This window comes from Notolepis coatsorum (assembly GCF_963971535.1).
Source record: "Notolepis coatsorum genome assembly, contig: SUPER_10_unloc_2, whole genome shotgun sequence".
Taxonomy (NCBI): Eukaryota; Metazoa; Chordata; class Actinopteri; order Aulopiformes; family Paralepididae; genus Notolepis; species Notolepis coatsorum.
The window spans coordinates 607,951-627,957 of record NW_028174871.1 but is presented as its reverse complement, the minus strand read 5'-3'; the positions used below and the strand labels follow the sequence as shown (position 1 = coordinate 627,957).

The 20,007-nt window shown below is 40.9% G+C and overlaps 1 protein-coding gene across 1 annotated transcript in view; it reads left to right on the top strand.

Moving 5' to 3' along the window:
- The window catches only part of LOC311236326 (COP9 signalosome complex subunit 1), a 46,649-nt gene that overhangs the window by 11,375 nt on the left and 15,267 nt on the right, over nt 1-20,007 (top strand). The window contains exons 5-11 of the mRNA XM_084338399.1: nt 2,015-2,150; nt 4,057-4,134; nt 4,332-4,392; nt 4,628-4,713; nt 13,515-13,609; nt 13,836-13,941; nt 14,154-14,234. Of these exons, the coding sequence (XP_084194525.1) occupies nt 2,015-2,150; nt 4,057-4,134; nt 4,332-4,392; nt 4,628-4,713; nt 13,515-13,609; nt 13,836-13,941; nt 14,154-14,234 (643 nt within the window). The remainder of the gene's footprint in view (nt 1-2,014; nt 2,151-4,056; nt 4,135-4,331; nt 4,393-4,627; nt 4,714-13,514; nt 13,610-13,835; nt 13,942-14,153; nt 14,235-20,007) is intronic.

Sequence of the window (20,007 nt, the reverse complement as noted above, 5' to 3'; positions counted from 1 at the left end):
AGCAGCTCCACGGGAGCGGCTGGGTGTTGAGTGCCTTCAGCGGGTGGTGTTCATGGACCTCCCCGCCCCAAGATATTTCCTGCAGGTCCGGGGGATCAAACCGGCGACCTTTCGGTTACCTAAACCCCCGCTTCGCTAACCTTTAGGCCACGGCTGACCCCCGTGAATCACAGTAGGGCTGGGCGATATAACGATAACGATAATTATCGCGATATGTAAGGGATAATGTATAGCTATACTCTGTCATTGTCGCAACATAATTGACCGACACGGAGTTTAGAATACCGAGGCGCCTCGCCGAGGTGTTTTAAACGTAGTGAAGGTCAATTATTTGACCTTCCCCCCTCTGTTTCCACCCTTGATGGTTGTTCTATTGAGGTTATTGATCTGGCTGGACAAGAATCTAGATTTTAAACATCATATTGATGCTTTAATAAAAAAAACTTAAATTCACAGTTGCTTTTTTCTATAGGGTTAAATCATGCTTCCCTCCCGGAAACAGGTGGCCCTTTTATTTTTTTCCACAACTAGACTATGGTGACATACGGTAGTTTATAGATTTGCTTGTCCTACTGCCTTATAGCCAAACTCGATCCGCCTTATCATGCCGCTCTGAGATTTATCTCCAATTCACCTTATAGGACGCATCACTGTACACTCTATTCACTAATTGGTTGGACTTCACTGGCTACACACAGGTTGCAGCACTGGTATGTTTTTATATATACGGCTGTTCGTGGAGAACTTCCCCATGGTACATTAGTTCCAGCCTTGAATTAATTCAAAACTCGCTCAACCTCAGATCCAGCACCTGGATGTGCTTTAAAATACCGCCCGTGTGAACTGAGGCGAGTAAAAGAAGCCTATTTTATTGTGGTCCTTGGGCCTGGAAGGACCTCCAGACACGTCTCAAATTGGCCTCTCCGATCTCCTTGTGTTGTCTTAAACTAACAAGATCGGAAATCCTTTCCACCCGCTGCTCCTGCTTTGATGTTGAATAGACATTTTGGTTGATTGCTATTGTTTTATCGTGCTTGTATTTTTTTTAAACTGAATTTGACTTCATTTAAAATAATATCGGTCGTATGGTACTAGTCTACTGTATGTGTATTGTGTCTTGTTACTGTTATGTATGTTTTGTCATCATCTGTGCTTGCCTTCTTGGCCAGATCGCCCTTGAAAAAGACACCTCTGTCTCAATGGGTTTTTATTTTCTTGTTAAATAAAGGTTTGATGATGATAAGTATTTATAGGCATATTAGACTTTCTTTTGGCAATGGGAGTGGGTTTGTTCATTGAGCGCTTATCCTTATCATTAAGACACAACTGTATCTTGTGTTTTATTATAAAAGAGGTATAGCAATCTCTGCCAAGAGGCTGGAACCGTGCAATGAGGACTCTTTTAACTTATCTTTTTTTTATATTTACATTTAGTCATTTTATCTACTTTTTCTCCCCATTTTTAAATGTTTCTCCCGTCCCCAATTTCGTATCGTCCAATTCTACCCTCCCCTGTCTCGAACGCTGTTAGGCCATGCCTCCCACAAGCCGGCTGCAATGTGGACGAAGCCTTGCATCACGTGTCCCCTCCGGTACTAGAGGAGGCAGCCGTCGCATCTTTTCACCTGTGCAGCGTGATCTCTCAGCGGCGAGGGTCTGCGTGGGAGGGACACGCCGCCCTCGTCGCTTCCTGATTCTACTGCACAGGCGCACCAACCGACCTGTAGGAGTCGCTGTCCACAGCGTCCGATCCCCACCCACCAGCTTCCCTCCCCCTAATACTGCCAATTGTGTTAGTATGAACGACCAGCCAGGCTGGTAGCAACGCGGACATGGATTTCTCGACTGAGCTTGTTGCTGCAGTCCCCTATAGTACCTCACCCAAAGTAACCCTCGTAATGATTGAAGGCTTAAACGTCACCGAGTACTCCTTTTATTCCAAGGGCAGAGGGCTTGAATGAAAAGCAAATGAGATCCAGTGCTAATCCCCCCCCCCCTCCTGTGTTCCCCTCAGACGTGGTCATGACGACTTGGGGGACCATTACCTGGACTGCGGTGACCTCAGCAACGCCCTCAAGTGCTACTCGCGTGCCAGAGACTACTGCACCAGTGCCAAGCATGTCATCAACATGTGTCTTAATGTTATCAAGGTGGGAATGGACATGTATATAGACCCACGTAGGGGTGTAACGATGCATCGATTCAGCTGCGTCGATTTGAAAATGTTAGAATCGATTATAATATAATAATTGTAGGAGCCAAAGCTATATATTTAGGTTATTGTATTATATGAATGTTTATATGTTTATTTGTATAACCTTACATTGAAACGGTATTAGGAATATTGATTGGATTTAGAGAAAGTCATTGAACCGTCTTATTTGTCATAATAGAACATTCTAGAACATTTGTGCTGTCACCGTATGATGTCATAATGGAACATACTAGAACATTTATGCTGTCACAGTATGATGTCATAATAGAACATTCTATAACACTTGTGCTGTCACAGTATGATGTCATAATCAAACATTCTAGAACATTTGTGATGATGTCATAACCAGTGCATGGGGAGCGGAGCAGGTGGTTTTGAAGTGAGCGGCGGAGTGGGTTTTAAAATGGGTCGGCGCGACTTCCGGAGCGAGAGTTCTCCTCCGCTCCAATCCGCTCCGGGCCGCTCACAGTGGTTTAACACGGATGTAATATACATGTAGTACAATGCCAAAGCAACAGGTGGCGATGTACAAACATGAAGGCCATTTTCAACCAATGAGAAGGGTGAACCGTCACTCACATCCTGTTAGACAAAAATATATTCCACCATTGTTGTTATTAGCTTACATGCTAACGTGAATGGCAGCGACCATAGCATTGTGGCTAGGCTAGCTACCATCGCTTAGTATAGCTAGTTGAATGGATATTACGTTATTTAACATTGCAGAATTGGTACAATTACAATACGGCTCAATACAAACAATTGTTAAGGGGCCCAGGGGGTGTAGACTGTTGTAGTTTGGTCAAATCAAGCTAATTTACATCATGCTCAAAAAAAAAAAAAAAAAAAAAATCTGCAGAGCGAGCTGTGGAGCGCTTGATTCGTAAATGAAGGTGAGCGAGCGGAGAGCGACTTGGGGGCGGGGTCAACATGAGCGATTAGCGGAGCGGAACAAGTCGTCTAGAGCAAAGAGCGGAATTCTCGCCCGCGCCGATCCGCTCACATGCACTGGTCATAACCAAACATTCTAGAACATTTGTGATGTCACCGTATGATGTCATAACCAAACATTCTAGAACATTTGCGTATCATTATATAGTCAACAATTCTAGGAAAATAGCGTTAGGACCACTTCTGTAAAGAAAGACTTCGCTGTGGAAGAGAAATAAACCATTTGGATATCTTTGTTTTACACTGGAGCGGCTGTGGACATTATTTTTCTTTATCAACGAACGTACTACTCACGAGTAAGCAACTTTAACCAGTAGAGTGGAACGTCGGCCCTCATATTAGTAAGAAAACTCCAAGAGGAAAAAGGAATCAACACGAACTACTGGAGCGCTGAAAGAAGGATAACAACAAAATCTCGGAACCTAAGAAGGTTGAGATGACACAAAAGATCTATGAGGAAGATGTCAGTCATGCCATATATATTTTTTTTTATGTTTATTTTTTATTATATATGTATTTTTATTGACCTTATTGTCCATTCATGCTGAGTGAATCAGTTCCCCCAGCCACATTTGTGTATTCAAAATCTTTTTGGGTCGAATCGTGGTCAAATGAAGAGATTTCATGATGCATTGAATCGTCGCCTGAATAATCGTAATCGAAATGAATCGTTGTGAGGTCACATCGTTACACCCCTAGTCACCCACGGTCTGTTCTCTTCATTTTGATGTTCTTCTCAACCTTCCCAGAGGGCTACAAGCTACCGTTTCCTTATCGACCCTCAATTTGATTGTCTGTGACAGCACACGCACTAGAAGGCGGCCTTTATTGAGATTTGTTTGCCCTTCGCTTGTTCTAACTCGGTCTGTGTGTTCCTTTCTGTTGATTAGGTTAGCGTTTACCTCCAGAACTGGTCCCACGTCCTTAGTTATGTCAGCAAAGCAGAATCTACTCCAGAAATAGCAGAGGTACGTTGGAGCATCACTCTTCGAAGCTCGGTGGCTGACATGTTTTAGCCAGTAGTCTAGTCAATGGAGCTTAATCGGTGTGTATCAATGGGGAATCGGCACACTTGTTGTTTTGTTTTTTTTGTGCTGCTGAGGCACATTGAATATGCATCGTCTATTGTCGCTCACAAATGTATTTAAATTGCTTTCGGTTTCAGCAACGAGGAGAGAGAGATTGCCAAAGTCAAGCAGTCCTCACCAAATTAAAATGCGCTGCAGGTAATCTCCCCATTTACTATGAAATAACAAGACATCATTTGGATGAATAATTTTAACGGCCAGTTGAACAAACGCAACTTTTTTACACCCGTTTTAGAAATGGACACATTGACATATTGAAGACTGTTATCTAAATGAGTTGCCCTTTTGATTCTAACCGTTTCTATTTTGTAAATTAGACATTTATTCTAGGGGTCAATGTATTCATTAATCTTGGTTCTTTTTCCTCTTCCAGGCCTGGCAGAGCTGGCTTCTAGAAAGTACAAACAAGCTGCCAAGTGTTTCCTGCTGGCTTCTTTTGACCACTGTGACTTCCCAGAGGTGAGAGCCTGGCTGTGAGGAGGTTGGGCCTAACAAAATTAATAGTTGGTTTCAGGTTGCCGACCGACCCTGCCGATTTAGGTGCGACCCAATATATTTTATGAGTTTTAAAAAAAAATTATATAAAAAAAAAAAAAATACGATTTTTTTTTTTTTTTTTTTGAATAAAGTTTCATAGAAATCTTAGTCAAACATTTAGTATTATGGATATTAAACATGCTGGCAGAGTACATGCATCCATGTTGTTGTGAACATTTTAATTAAATAAAGAAATTCCCTATCCATAGTCGCCGTGGGAAAGAATAAAATAAAAAAATAAAATAAAATAAATTCCCTACCTACCCATGGCCAAACTGACAACCAACCTGAAACCAACTATTAATTTTGTTAGGCCTTGCCAAAATAACGTCCTTTGCCTCATGTATTTGGCCTAATGAGGTAATGGGAAGGCTAGGATTAAAGTAAAGTGATCCTTTATTAATCCCCTTGGGGAAATTCAAGTGTCATACCAGCAAGGGGGGGCGGGGGGGGGGGGGGGTACAGGTAGGAAGGTAGAACAAAGTGCACGTAGTACTGATGATAGTGATAACAGTAGTAGTAGTGAACAGTAGTGGCTGGCAGGATTCGATCAGACGGTAGTAATAGTGATGATGGTACACATGTTCCAAACCGTAGCAACACACTGCGCCAGAGTCCGTGCAGTGTTTATTATAAAGAGTCAGATAGTCCTAACAGTGTTTATTATAAAGAGTCAGATAGTCCTAACAGTGTTTATTATAAAGAGTCAGATAGTCCTAACAGTGTTATTATTAAGAGTCAGATAGTCCTAACAGTGTTTATTATTAAGAGTCAGATAGTCCTAACAGTGTTTATTATTAAGAGTCAGATAGTCCTAACAGTGTTTATTATTAACAGTCGGATAGTCCTAACAGTGTTTATTATTAAGAGTCAGATAGTCCTAACAGTGTTTGTTATTAAGAGTCAGATAGTCCTAACAGTGTTTATTATTAAGAGTCAGATAGTCCTAACAGTGTTTGTTATTAAGAGTCAGATAGTCCTAACAGTGTTTGTTATTAAGAGTTGGATAGTCCTAACAGTGTTTATTATTAAGAGTTGGATAGTCCTAACAGTGTTTATTATTAAGAGTCAGACAGTCCTAACAGTGTTTATTATTAAGAGTTGGATAGTCCTAACAGTGTTTATTATTAAGAGTTGGATAGTCCTAACAGTGTTTATTATTAAGAGTCAGATAGTCCTAACAGTGTTTATTATTAAGAGTCAGACAGTCCTAACAGTGTTTATTATTAAGAGTCAGATAGTCCTAACAGTGTTTGTTATTAAGAGTCAGATAGTCCTAACAGTGTTTGTTATTAAGAGTTGGATAGTCCTAACAGTGTTTATTATTAAGAGTTGGATAGTCCTAAAAGTGTTTGTTATTAAGAGTCAGATAGTCCTAACAGTGTTTGTTATTAAGAGTTGGATAGTCCTAACAGTGTTTATTATTAAGAGTTGGATAGTCCTAACAGTGTTTATTATTAAGAGTCAGACAGTCCTAACAGTGTTTATTATTAAGAGTTGGATAGTCCTAACAGTGTTTATTATTAAGAGTTGGATAGTCCTAACAGTGTTTATTATTAAGAGTCAGATAGTCTTAACAGTGTTTATTATTAAGAGTCAGACAGTCCTAACAGTGTTTATTATTAAGAGTCAGACAGTCCTAACAGTGTTTATTATTAAGAGTCAGATAGTCCTAACAGTGTTTATTATTAAGAGTCAGATAGTCCTAACAGTGTTTGTTATTAAGAGTCAGACAGTCCTAACAGTGTTTGTTATTAAGAGTCAGATAGTCCTAACAGTGTTTATTATTAAGAGTCAGATAGTCCTAACAGTGTTTGTTATTAAGAGTCGGACAGTCCTAACAGTGTTTGTTATTAAGAGTCAGATAGTCCTAACAGTGTTTATTACTAAGAGTCAGATAGTCCTAACAGTGTTTATTATTAAGAGTCAGATAGTCCTAACAGTGTTTATTATTAAGATTCAGATAGTCCTAACAGTGTTTATTACTAAGAGTCAGATAGTCCTAACAGTGTTTATTATTAAGATTCAGATAGTCCTAACAGTGTTTATTATTAAGAGTCAGATAGTCCTAACAGTGTTTATTATTAAGAGTCGGATAGTCCTAACAGTGTTTATTATTAAGAGTCAGATAGTCCTAACAGTGTTTATTATTAAGAGTCAGATAGTCCTAACAGTGTTTATTATTAAGAGTCAGACAGTCCTAACAGTGTTTATTACTAAGAGTCAGATAGTCCTAACAGTGTTTATTATTAAGAGTCAGACAGTCCTAACAGTGTTTATTACTAAGAGTCAGATAGTCCTAACAGTGTTTATTATTAAGAGTCAGATAGTCCTAACAGTGTTTATTATTAAGAGTCAGATAGTTCTAACAGTGTTTGTTATTAAGAGTCAGATAGTCCTAACAGTGTTTATTACTAAGAGTCAGATAGTCCTAACAGTGTTTATTATTAAGAGTTGGATAGTCCTAACAGTGTTATTATTAAGAGTCTGATAGTCCTAACAGTGTTATTATTAAGAGTCTGATAGTCCTAACAGTGTTTATTATTAAGAGTCAGATAGTCCGAACAGTGTTTATTTTCACTTTTTCTATTTTTCTCCCATCCCAATTTCACCTGCCAGCACGGACTCTCATTTGCGAGGTGTAACGTGTGGGAGGCTCACACTACCCCCGCCATTTCCTGTCTCTGCTGTGCAGACTTCCCCAACCGACCTGTAGGAGTCGCTGTCCACAACGTCCAGATTACCACCCATCGACTTCCACCCTCTAACTCTGCCAATTGAGTCAGTATGACGGCTGGCCCAAGCCGGAGGCAACGCCGACAGCCGGAGTCGAACCCGGTGTCTCTTGCGTTGGTGACGAGCGCAGTGTCCGCTGCGCCACCCAGCCTCCCTGGTTAGGCGCCTCTTAAAATTTAGAAAATGTAGTATATAAGGGCTTAGAACATTATAATGGAAGTGTATGATGACCATTCCCCTGCTCAATAAGTTATTGATACCAAACTGCTAAATGTAACCATTTTTGATCACCCAGGAATTTATAAAAACGCTCAAATACCACATTTAGACGCCATAGAAAAAAATCATGCTCTAATTTAATCAAAAACATTAGCATTTTTTGGCAATTGGGTGGCGAGCACTTCTGTTCTGGAAATTGCTCAGAACCCCCCCCCCCTTATTGTCAATATACCTACCAAATATCCTCTGAATGCCCTGGGTCTCGAGTATGTGGTATTTCTATAAGTCTATTCTATAAGTCATGGGGACCCATAGAACTCATTTTCATTCAGATATCTTGCGGTGTGAGGAGGTCAAGGGATCCCTTTTGAAAATGGCCACACCAGTTTTTCCCCTCGCCAAGGTTTTGATGCAGGTCCAAGCATATTACCACTGAACCTCGATGTCTACTTTGAACCTTGGGGCACAGCTGCTGGCAAAGGATGAATGGAAAGAGACGGCTTTAAATATTGTGCAGTTTTTATTTTTTACGTTCAAGACTGGTGTTTGCTTAGAAACTAATCATTTTTTTTTTTTTTTTCAAGTGGTTTGCAAGTGACAAAAAAAAAACCCTTATCACGTTGGAACACATTTTCAGTCAATGTCTTTCGCTGCAAGGCGGGTTTTTGAGAGGTGGCTGTCATGAACGAAGGCTTTCCCCCCAAAACTGTAAATTACCTTGAGCACAGATGGGTTGACATCTTTCCATAGTGCAGACGTCGCTAGCAAAAGTAATTTTGATAAGAATCATTTGATTGGTTGTTGCAACTGAAGGCCAACTTTGGTAGACGGAGCTAACGGGGACGATGATGACATTTTATTCGTAGTACTTTCAACCGTAATAATGTGTCGCTGCTAGTTGTAAATAATGTTTGCCATCTACAGAATGTCAGTGGCTCGTCGTTAAGAGCAGTCGTCTGGTAATCGGAAGGTTCCCGGTTCGATTCCCGGGGCAGCGTGTCGAAGTGTCCTTGAGCAAGACACTTAACCCCTAATTGCTCCCGATGGGCAGGTTGTCTCCTTGCATGGTCGCCGTCGGTGTGTGAGTGAACGGGTGAATGTGAGGAACAAAAATTGTAAAGCGCTTTGGATAAAAGCGTTATATAAATGCACCATTTACAAGTTATTTCACAAGTTAGATTTTTGGCCACCCATGACATCTCACCCTGGGTGGGAGCAGGAATCTCAACCTGTTCATGCGTGTGGATGATGATGATATTAAAAGAAAGGGGGGGAAAAAAAGGAATACTTAAAAGATTTGAAACCTTTCAATTAGAAGAAACTGACTCAAAGCTAGTGTCTTTTCCTACTGAATCTGTTCCTAACACTTAACACCCTAAATCCTCATTGCATATCGTGGTGTAATCCTGTGGCGCACGGGGGCTAGAAATGTCATTTAAAAGTAAAATAATCAGCCAAAGTCTTTATTGTCGCATAGCTACATCATTTAAAAAGTCTTTATTGTGGCACGGCTTTACTTTACTTTCCACCATTTGGAAATGCAAAATAGGGATTGGCAAATGTATTGTGTGTGTTGGCACTGTGCAGTCTTTAAACTTGGCCTACTCTAGTAAAACCTCGAGGGAAGAAAACACACATCGCATTATGCAGCAGAGTTCAACCAGGCACTGGAGTGGAGGCAGTGCAATCTTTTAAAACAACAAGTCATCAGGTGCTCTTGGGGCTTTGGGAAAAGACAACTGTGAAGTAAGAACCCAGGCACAGAAATAAGCTAAAATGAGCCTTTATTCATTTGTACATATCTGTAGATATAGATACTATATATACCGGTATACAGTGTTTCCCACAGGATTTAGTGAGACTGTGGTGGTGGGTGAACCTCGGCCCCTCTAGGGGCGTCCGGGGGCATGCCCCCCCCCGTAATTTCTTTTGTTTTTTCTTGTTTTAAAGTTAAATGCATCAATCTGGTGCACTTTGAGAGCAAAATTAAGAGGCTAGATCTATGATGAACTTTGTGCTCAAAACCCAAAATCGACTAGACACTAGAGCATACATTTGAGCCATCAAAGAAATTAAGCAAAAGTGGTTACCTGTGTTGAACTCGTTTATTTTTTAGAAAATAGAAAAAATAGACTGGATTACTATTATTACGACTACTACCACTGCCAATACTACTGATACATCCCTATTGGCAAACTTTATAATAAAAAAAAAAAACTTAAAAGAAATGTATTTTGTTCTGTGGCGGGACAAATTAGACTGTGGCGGGACGCCACACTCTAGGTAATTAATGGTAAAAACTGTATATATATATATATATATATATATATATATATGTACTAGTGCTGTCAATAGATAAAAAACTATTTACTAATTAATCTCACAATTTTCTGTAATATCTAGATTAAAAATAGCATTTTTCTACTTAAGAGTGACCGAAGCTTGTAACAGATATTTACTTGAGTAAAATCATGGTATTAATGTAAAATCAACACAAAGAAAGTATATTTAGATTCAAATACTATTTTAATAGCTTTCTTTGAATACAGTTTCTCTCCTGTGAAATACAAATGTTCAACAAAACCATCAACATTGACTCAGCTAGACCTCTTTCTTATATCCGCGGCGCTAAATTGAAGATTTTTCACTCTATAGATTAATCTAGATTAATTTATTTTAATGCTTTAAATAATTTAAATTAATCTCAAGTTAACACTTTAACTGCCGAAGGTTAAATTCATGATATACCATCCCTTGCCAGCTCTATTTGTCTATGGAGAAGTTCCCCTTCTTTGCAGGGCTATAACTTTTTAAATTCTATTGCTAGATTGCCATTATTAGGGCCCATTCAATGTCCTATATGTATTGTTCAGGGTGTATGAACGTTAAACTTTTTCATTCACATATTCATACTAAAATATGATCTAAAGTATAAGTATGTTTTCATCTCTTTCTGCAGCTTTCTCCAGAAACGTGATTTATAGCCCCAAATGCATTATATTGATGATCAAATACAGTTTGGTAGCGATCGGTGCCAGATGAAAAATTTCAAATGGACGTGCTTCTAGAAGTTTCTACGTATCATCTGATGATGACCGGATGGGCGGGGGATCGTTTATAATTCCGTGGGCAACGTTATACCATTCATCTAATGTGGGTCAAATGTTCATCATAGCAGTTAGTGTCGAACACGGTAATACTACACGCTAAAACTCACCCCAGTCTCCGCGGGCCGTTGGGCGATCAGCGTGGGGTAGACAGTTTTCCATTATGGGATGTCGAAATACCCGGTCCATTTCCAGGTTGTATAATAGTATATACGTCCAAATAACGTTGTTTATTGAGTTAGGGCGAGCGATCTATTATCGAGTGTTTCAAGATGGAGTCGCGGGAGCTATAGAGAGTGGCCGGAAGTAATATGGGTGATCACCACTTCATCCACATGACTTCCTGTTTGGCGCTTCTGCCGATCGGCCACCAGATGGCGCTCTTGAACCGCTAGAGGGTTGAGAGGAGGCCAGCACTGTGTCTCAGGGCTGCGGAGGAAAAATATGATTTCGATCACAGATTTTTGAAATATTGATATTAAAGACGAGTTAGGGCGTCCTCTGCAACTTTAGCATGGCTAGGAAAGACGCCTAAACACGTTTTCGGCACTTAAAGTGTTAAAGCTTTAATTTTGACAGCCCTAATATGTACATATCCCTACCATAGTGTCTTTATACCTGTATCACTGTACATATTAATTATTAATACTACAACGCTGTACATACATCTGATTAGCACTATACTCAGTAGTACTAATTTATATATTTTATACCCTGTTTAATCACCTGTACATTGTATATTACTAATGCACTTTACTGTTACATATGCACTCTGGTTGGATGCCAAACTTCCTTTCGTTGTACTGTACTATGATGACAATGGATTTGAATCTAATTTAAAAAGCCTTTATTGTGGCACAGCTACAGTACATAATTTAAAAACCCTTTATTGTGGCACAGCTACATCATTTTAAAATCCTTTATTGTGGCATAGCTACATCATTTGGTAAGCCATGTTTACTGGTTAGCGGTAGGTGTTCCTTGGTAAGCCATGTTTACTGGTTAGCAGTAGGTGTTCCTTGGTAAGCCATGTTTACTGGTTAGCGGTAGGTGTTCCTTGGTAAGCCATGTTTACTGGTTAGCGGTAGGTGTTCCTTGGTAAGCCATGTTTACTGGTTAGCGGTAGGTGTTCCTTGGTAAGCCATGTTTACTGGTTAGCGGTAGGTGTTCCTTGGTAAGCCATGTTTACTGGTTAGCAGTAGGTGTTCCTTGGTAAGCCATGTTTACTGGTTAGCGGTAGGTGTTCCTTGGTAAGCCATGTTTACTGGTTAGCGGTAGGTGTTCCTTGGTAAGCCATGTTTACTGGTTAGCAGTAGGTGTTCCTTGGTAAGCCATGTTTACTGGTTAGCAGTAGGTGTTCCTTGGTAAGCCATGTTTACTGGTTAGCGGTAGGTGTTACTTGGTAAGCCATGTTTACTGGTTAGCGGTAGGTGTTCCTTGGTAAGCCATGTTTACTGGTTAGCAGTAGGTGTTCCTTGGTAAGCCATGTTTTTGGTTGGGTGTTTCCTTGGTAGAGCTAAGGTTAGATGTTCCTTGGTAAGCCATGTTTTGGGTTAGGTGTTTCCTTGGTAGAGCTATGGTTAGGTGTTCCTTGGTAAGCCATGTTTTTGGTTAGGTGTTTCCTTGGTAGAGCTAAGGTTAGATGTTCCTTGGTAAGCCATGTTTTGGGTTGGGTGTTTCCTTGGTAGAGCTACGGTTAGATGTTCCTTGGTAAGCCATGTTTTGGGTTGGGTGTTTCCTTGGTAGAGCTACGGTTAGATGTTCCTTGGTAAGCCATGTTTTTGGTTAGGTGTTTCCTTGGTAGAGCTAAGGTTAGATGTTCCTTGGTAAGCCTTGTTTTTGGGTTAGGTGTTTCTTTGGTAATCCATGTTTTTGGGTTAGGTGTTTCCTTGGTAGAGCTAAGGTTAGGTGGTCCTTGGTAAGCCTTGTTTTTGGTTTAGGTGTTTCTTTGGTAGAGCTAAGGTTAGGTGGTCCTTGGTAAGCCATGTTTTGGGTTAGGTGTTTCCTTGGTATTCCATTTTAGGCAGATGAAAGAGAAATTGAAACCGGTATAAATAACCAACTAACATATTGTATTGGTGCATTGAGATATTTTCATAAACAATCTGTTATTGGCAGCCTATTTGTCAAGATTATTCATATTGGTGCATCATCCCTAACCTTTCTTTGTCTGTTGAACTGCCGCATGTATGCAAATGATGTACAATAATTTGCTGTGCAGACGAGCAGGGGTGTGCAAGTGCCACAGTGGTACTCAAATAATTTGTTCAGGGTTGGCAGCTCTGCTTATTATATTCTACAAGGTCTTCACACAAGGACAGTGTTACATTTACCATTGCTCCTGCACAAGATTATTCGGTTGAAATAAAATTTGATAGCAGTATTTCTAAAAAGTATTACTTAGTATTCCGAGCACATTCTATTGACGATCACTCCGGATTGTATTTAAATGTTCTGTCCTCTTGGGAAAATGTGGGGTTTCTTCTACAGGCCAGTATAGGGATATGAAATGGATATTCTAAAATCAGACACTAATGCTGGATTAATTGATGCAATGTAACTGTGAAAATAACCACAAAAAACAACATCCCCCAGTCCTTTCCCATTGCTATTTGCAGTGCCGTGTGTGTTGCTCAGTTGATGGATGTGTTTTTCTTCCAGCTCCTGTCTCCCAGTAATGTAGCTGTTTATGGAGGCATGTGTGCCCTCGCCACCTTCGACAGGCAGGAGCTCCAGAGGAACGTAATCTCCAGCAGGTCGGTGTGTTTGTTTGCAGATGAAAGGCTGATTTGGGATGCGTGGTGGGCACCACACAGACTTGCATGTCTCGTCTGTGAGGAGTGTCGGTCTTGGCGCGTCTCCCATCTATCTGTTGATGCTCTCTGTCATATTGCAGCCGTTTATGCATTTTATCTGTTGAGAAGTGTCTGTGTCCACCCATTCCTCTTCACGGTTTCCCCTCTTTTGAATCTCCTCTCCTAGCTCCTTCAAATTGTTCTTAGAGTTGGAGCCTCAGGTCCGCGACATCATCTTTAAATTTTACGAGTCGAAGTATGCGTCCTGCCTCAAAATGCTGGATGAAATCAAGGTGAGGTTTATACTGAAATTGACCGGGGCAGGAGTCTGGTTAATATTAGATGCTGCAACAATCTCTGCAACATTTGAACAAGGGTAGAAAATGTATTTGATCTTTTCCACTTTATATTTGTGTTCCCGAGACCTAATTAACCTCAATCTCAAGCCCCGCCCTCTTTTCCTTGATCCTCCCATCACAACTGTTGCTTTGTTTGTCTCCCCCAGGACAACCTACTGCTGGACATGTACTTGGCCCCTCACGTACGGACCCTCTACACACAGATAAGGAACAGAGCACTCATACAGGTAAAGCCTCATACAGCTCAGAGGCCACAGTCTAGGGCTGTCCCCGACTAAGGATTTGGATGGTCGACTATGATTGGCTAAAATTTGCCGTTAGTCGACTATTGGCCAAAAAAATATATATATACCTGTATATAATATTTTTAAAATTTCTTTTTAAATTATTCTTTTAATTTTTTATTTTTTATCATTCCATTTGGGCTGTGGGGGGGGGGAGGCCAAGGAGAACAGGTAGGTTTTCAAGCCTGCACGGTCTGGGCGGTCCGTACGCTGAGGGGGAGGCTGTTCCACAATCTAGGCGCTGCGGTGGAGAAAGCTCTGTCTCACTTGCAATGTGACACACGACGACAACGTCAAATCCAGAGTGACGGACGTGCATTTCTTTATAATGTTAGCAACTCTGTAGCATGTTAGCTAACGTTAAAGTTAGTAACGTTGCATAACGTTGGCTTACAGTTAGTTATATATCGTTATCTGCGTATATATATATATATGCGTTATATGTCACTGTCAACAGTTAATGGAAGCTAATGTCGTTACCACAGCAACCCATGCAGATAGGTTGGTGATGTCTGGACACACCCTTGCAAATAAACAGTGTGGACAGTTAAAGATTTGATTTGAGAAACAAATCAGACTTGCCTGGAGTCTGGACAAAGCCATAGACGCATACCATCGTTTTCATCGGATAGAAAACCATTTGAATATTGAAAACCGTTAAAGTGACCCCCAGAATCTTTTAAATGTGGAATCAATATGCTCAACAACACTAAACATTGTCAGAGGCACAACTATGACAAATTATCTTTTTTATTAAAAATATTACAAAAAATATATATTTATCGATTAATGGTCTCGTTTGCTTTTATTTTATTTAAGCATGGCCTCTCAATCCTAGCATTGTCATCCAGGTGAATCGCCTTTTTAAGCGTCCGGCCGAGCTCTTCCCCCGCATCTTGTTAAAATAATCAATGTCTTGTTATTTAGCAGAATCGATCAACCGTTCCACGCTCGAGGAATAATGGTAGTGGGAAGCTGCAGTTGTAAACGGTCTTGAGTGTGTGAGGGTCAACACATCGGGTCAACGCATTATGAGAACACGTTGGCCCTGTTGGCCCCGTTCTGTCCTTTCCTAATCTCACCTTAGTGAGAGTTGGACGACGTTCCACTGTCGAGGTCTGTTCGGCCTTGGTTATTCACTGTGTCCATGGAAACGATGATGAATGCAGCCATATAAGTACAGTGTCCTTGCACAGAAAATATAGTCTGTTTACCTTTCTGATACATCACTGGATTACTCATACATGTTCAGACGAGCTTCATTTGTGGTTATTTGTGATTCTGTATACACACCCAATTCAAAGGTTATAGCCGTATTTTCTTTCAAACTATTTTGGTTCCAGATGTCCGGATTTGGTTGGCATTGTGGCTCTCTTGGACAGAGCTCCTTCTGGCTGTGATGTGCAGTTGTAGAGCCAGCTCTGCGTAGGAGTGTGTGGTGACACAGTTGAAGTGATTCTGCTACATTAGATCTTACTGGATGCGCCTGATATAGTGTCCACTCATCATTAAACAGGCAGTGAAGTTTTTCCAAACGTTGTTACTACCTACCATATATAAGAAGAAGGAGAAATCTTTATTTGTCATGCAGATTAACACACACGCATGCGAGATGGGCGACCCACAGGAACACACACATGCACTGAGTTGCAGATGAAATGTCTCTCTGCACTTTTCCCATCCCGTTGTCCTTACTCCCCAAGGGCAGCCGGGAGGCGTGAACACTTTAGGCAACCAACATGCACTTCCGCGTTTCTCTGATTGGCCGAGCGTGGCTCCCCCTTAAGCTCCAGGAGAGAGGAGAGAGGCTGAAAACCCGCAGTTCTTGCCCGACTGATGGGAGCCGAATCCCGGATCCGATTTTTCTGATGAATAACCCCAAAACATGGAGGTCCCGAACGCATGGAAGTATTGATTGCACCGTAACGAATCATTAAAAAAATATACCGTTAACTGGAATATGTTGTGCCTTTACACATATGTTGGATTATGTAATTGGTTTGTCATGACAAACGAATAAAAAATCGCGATTTACCCGGTGGCTACAAGAACACACAGTGAGTGTGTTGTTGTAGCCACCGGGTAAATCGCGATTTTTTTTTATTATTAGGGAGCTTAGTATTCCTGCCTCTGAGGAGCTTGTCGCGGCTCATGCGCATGCGCACGCTCAGCCAATCAGAGCAATTCAGAGCAACGCGGAAGCGCATGTTGGTTGCCTAAAGTGTTCACGCAGCCGGGAGCAGACACGGGCTGCGGCGTGGGGCCGTGCCCGGGGACCAATCCAAGTGCTCCTGTCCGTCTTCGTCAGGGAGAACGTGACGGCGCTAGCGATCTGTTCTGCATGTTTTTCCATTGGGTTTAATATATTTTTCTGGAGGGGAAACCCTTGCGAGCACGGGGAGAGAACATGCAAACTCCACCCAGAGGGGCCCGGGAGATACCCCGCCTTTGTAGCTGGCAACGCGGCAACCTGGTCCCCAAGCGGGAATCGCACCCAGGACCTTCTAGCTGTGAGGCGACTGTGTTAACTTGTACACCACCGTGCCGCCCCCAATAACTTATACTTTATAATATCAATTGTCTGGCTAAACAACCCCACTAGGAATAGCTCAACGTCTGTGTCCAGGTAGCTCATTTGATTTCGTTTGACGCCACATACGTGCCATGCCACTTCATAGGTTCAAATTCAGTTTGTGACTCCTGCCCATATCCACTGCCTGGTGCCAGTGTATGGCAGCCATTGAGCCTGTCTAGCCCAAGCTTGAGTCTTACACAGGGAACAGTTAATGGAAAGTTATTTAAGCTAAATAAGAGTAAGTGATGCTGTGTAGGAGGGTGTAGTTCTCCCTCTGCAGACCTTTCCCGGGTTAATGGGAAAGTGTAGTGAAGCCACGGGTTTGTTTTGACAACGGAAGCTCTCCGCTGCCTGCACAAACGGTTAATTTACTCACTAATAGCATTAGGGATGGGTACCGTTCACATTTGAACCGATACGGTACCGGTACCTGTGAATCGATACCGGTACCCAACGGTACCTTTTTCGGTACTTTAGTCTCAAAAAATGTAATCTACCTACTTCAGTTGTGAAAAAAAAAATCCAAACTTCAAATAACCACACTTTCGACCGTTTTCGGCCTGCCATTGCCCCGACTGCTTTGTTGTTGAAGTCAAAGGTAAGCGTATATTGTGCGTGTGAACGTTGACGTGAGAGAAAAAAAAGTTGGAAAAAAACGTATAAATTACAACCAGGCTGGTTAGTCACAGTATAAATTACAACCAGGCTGGGTAGTTACAGTATAAATTACAACCAGGCTGGTTAGTCACAGTATAAATTACAACCAGGCTGGGTAGTCGCAGTATAAATTACAACCAGGCTGGGTAGTTACAGTATAAATTACAACCAGGCTGGGTAGTCACAGTATAAATTACAACCTGGCTGGTTAGTCACAGTATAAATTACAACCAGGCTGGTTAGTCACAGTATAAATTACAACCAGGCTGGGTAGTCACAGTATAAATTACAACCTGGCTGGTTAGTCACAGTATAAATTACAACCAGGCTGGTTAGTCACAGTATAAATTACAACCAGGCTGGGTAGTTACAGTATAAATTACAACCAGGCTGGTTAGTCACAGTATAAATTACAACCAGGCTGGTTAGTCGCAGTATAAATTACAACCTGGCTGGTTAGTCGCAGTATAAATTACAACCAGGCTGGTTAGTCGCAGTATAAATTACAACCAGGCTGGTTAGTCGCAGTATAAATTACAACCAGGCTTGTTAGTCACAGTATAAATTACAACCTGGCTGGGTAGTCGCAGTATAAATTACAACCAGGCTGGTTAGTCACAGTATAAATTACAACCAGGCTGGGTAGTCACAGTATAAATTACAACCAGGCTGGTTAGTCACAGTATAAATTACAACCACGCTGGTTAGTCGCAGTATAAATTACAACCAGGCTGGTTAGTCACAGTATAAATTACAACCAGGCTGGTTAGTCGCAGTATAAATTACAACCAGGCTGGTTAGTCACAGTATAAATTACAACCTGGCTGGGTAGTCAAAGTATAAATTACAACCTGGCTGGGTAGTCACAGTATAAATTACAACCTGGCTGGGTAGTCACAGTATAAATTACAACCAGGCTGGGTAGTCACAGTATAAATTACAACCAGGCTGGGTAGTCGCAGTATAAATTACAACCAGGCTGGGTAGTCTCAGTATAAATTACAACCAGGCTGGTTAGTCGCAGTATAAATTACAACCAGGCTGGTTAGTCGCAGTATAAATTACAACCAGGCTGGTTAGTCACAGTATAAATTACAACCTGGCTGGGTAGTCGCAGTATAAATTACAACCAGGCTTGTTAGTCGCAGTATAAATTACAACCAGGCTTGTTAGTCACAGTATAAATTACAACCAGGCTGGTTAGTCACAGTATAAATTACAACCAGGCTGGTTAGTCGCAGTATAAATTACAACCAGGCTTGTTAGTCACAGTATAAATTACAACCAGGCTGGTTAGTCACAGTATAAATTACAACCAGGCTGGGTAGTCGCAGTATAAATTACAACCAGGCTTGATAGTCACAGTATAAATTACAACCAGGCTGGTTAGTCACAGTATAAATTACAACCAGGCTGGTTAGTCACAGTATAAATTACAACCAGGCTGGTTAGTCACAGTATAAATTACAACCAGGCTGGTTAGTCACAGTATAAATTACAACCTGGCTGGGTAGTAACAGTATAAATTACAACCAGGCTGGGTAGTCACAGTATAAATTATATAGTATAACGCTTTCTTTCTTTTCTTCTTTCTCCTTCCTCTGCTGAGTTCCATTCTTCAAAACTGTGGTTTTTCCCCAAATGGATTGAAAGAAATGTTAAAATCAGCCATTGGTGTGTCTTCCTCTCCCCAGCCGTTAATTATTATAATTCACCCAGGCCGTGGTATATAATGAATATTATTAACAAAATACATTTTCTAAGTGGGTTGAATAAATATTTTGGGGGGGGGGGGGGTCTAGGGACTGCAGGCCCTAACTGCACGTCATACCCCCTCTTTCTCTATCTTCCCCGACTTCCCCATCACTCCATGTTATACTAGGGCTGTCAGAAAAGAAAAGGAAATTAATTGGACTACCAAACTGCCGGTCGAATGTAAATAAATAATAATAATAAAAAAAAGAAGGTGAACTGAAAACGCATCACTGGTTCTTGTCGCTATTTTGTGATTTTTATAAAGCACAGCACGATGCCTAATGGTGGTTCCCTGTTGAGGCTAGCCTTAATAGCAAATTCAACAGACAAATTAACATTCGAGTTAAAATAAAGGTTTGAAATTAAATTAATTGTAAGCATGTTACACCTGCTTTGATGTGGTAATAATTAATAGTCCTTGATATTCAAATTTCATTCGATTTTGCCTCATTTCAACCCATTCATAGTCAATAGACAATACAACCCTATCGTATACCATCTAATGAAGCGGAAATGCCTTTAAAATAATCTCTTCATTTTCAAAAGCTTTCCTACTGAACAAACTCTCTCCACACACGCGGCTGACCACGACTAGTAAAAACCTTTTATTTATTCTCGAAAGGACAATTGAGGTCACCCTCATTTTCAATGTCGTCGAGACTTTACAGACATTTTCAATGCATACATTTTCACAATATATAATAATAAATATGAATAACCATCTATATA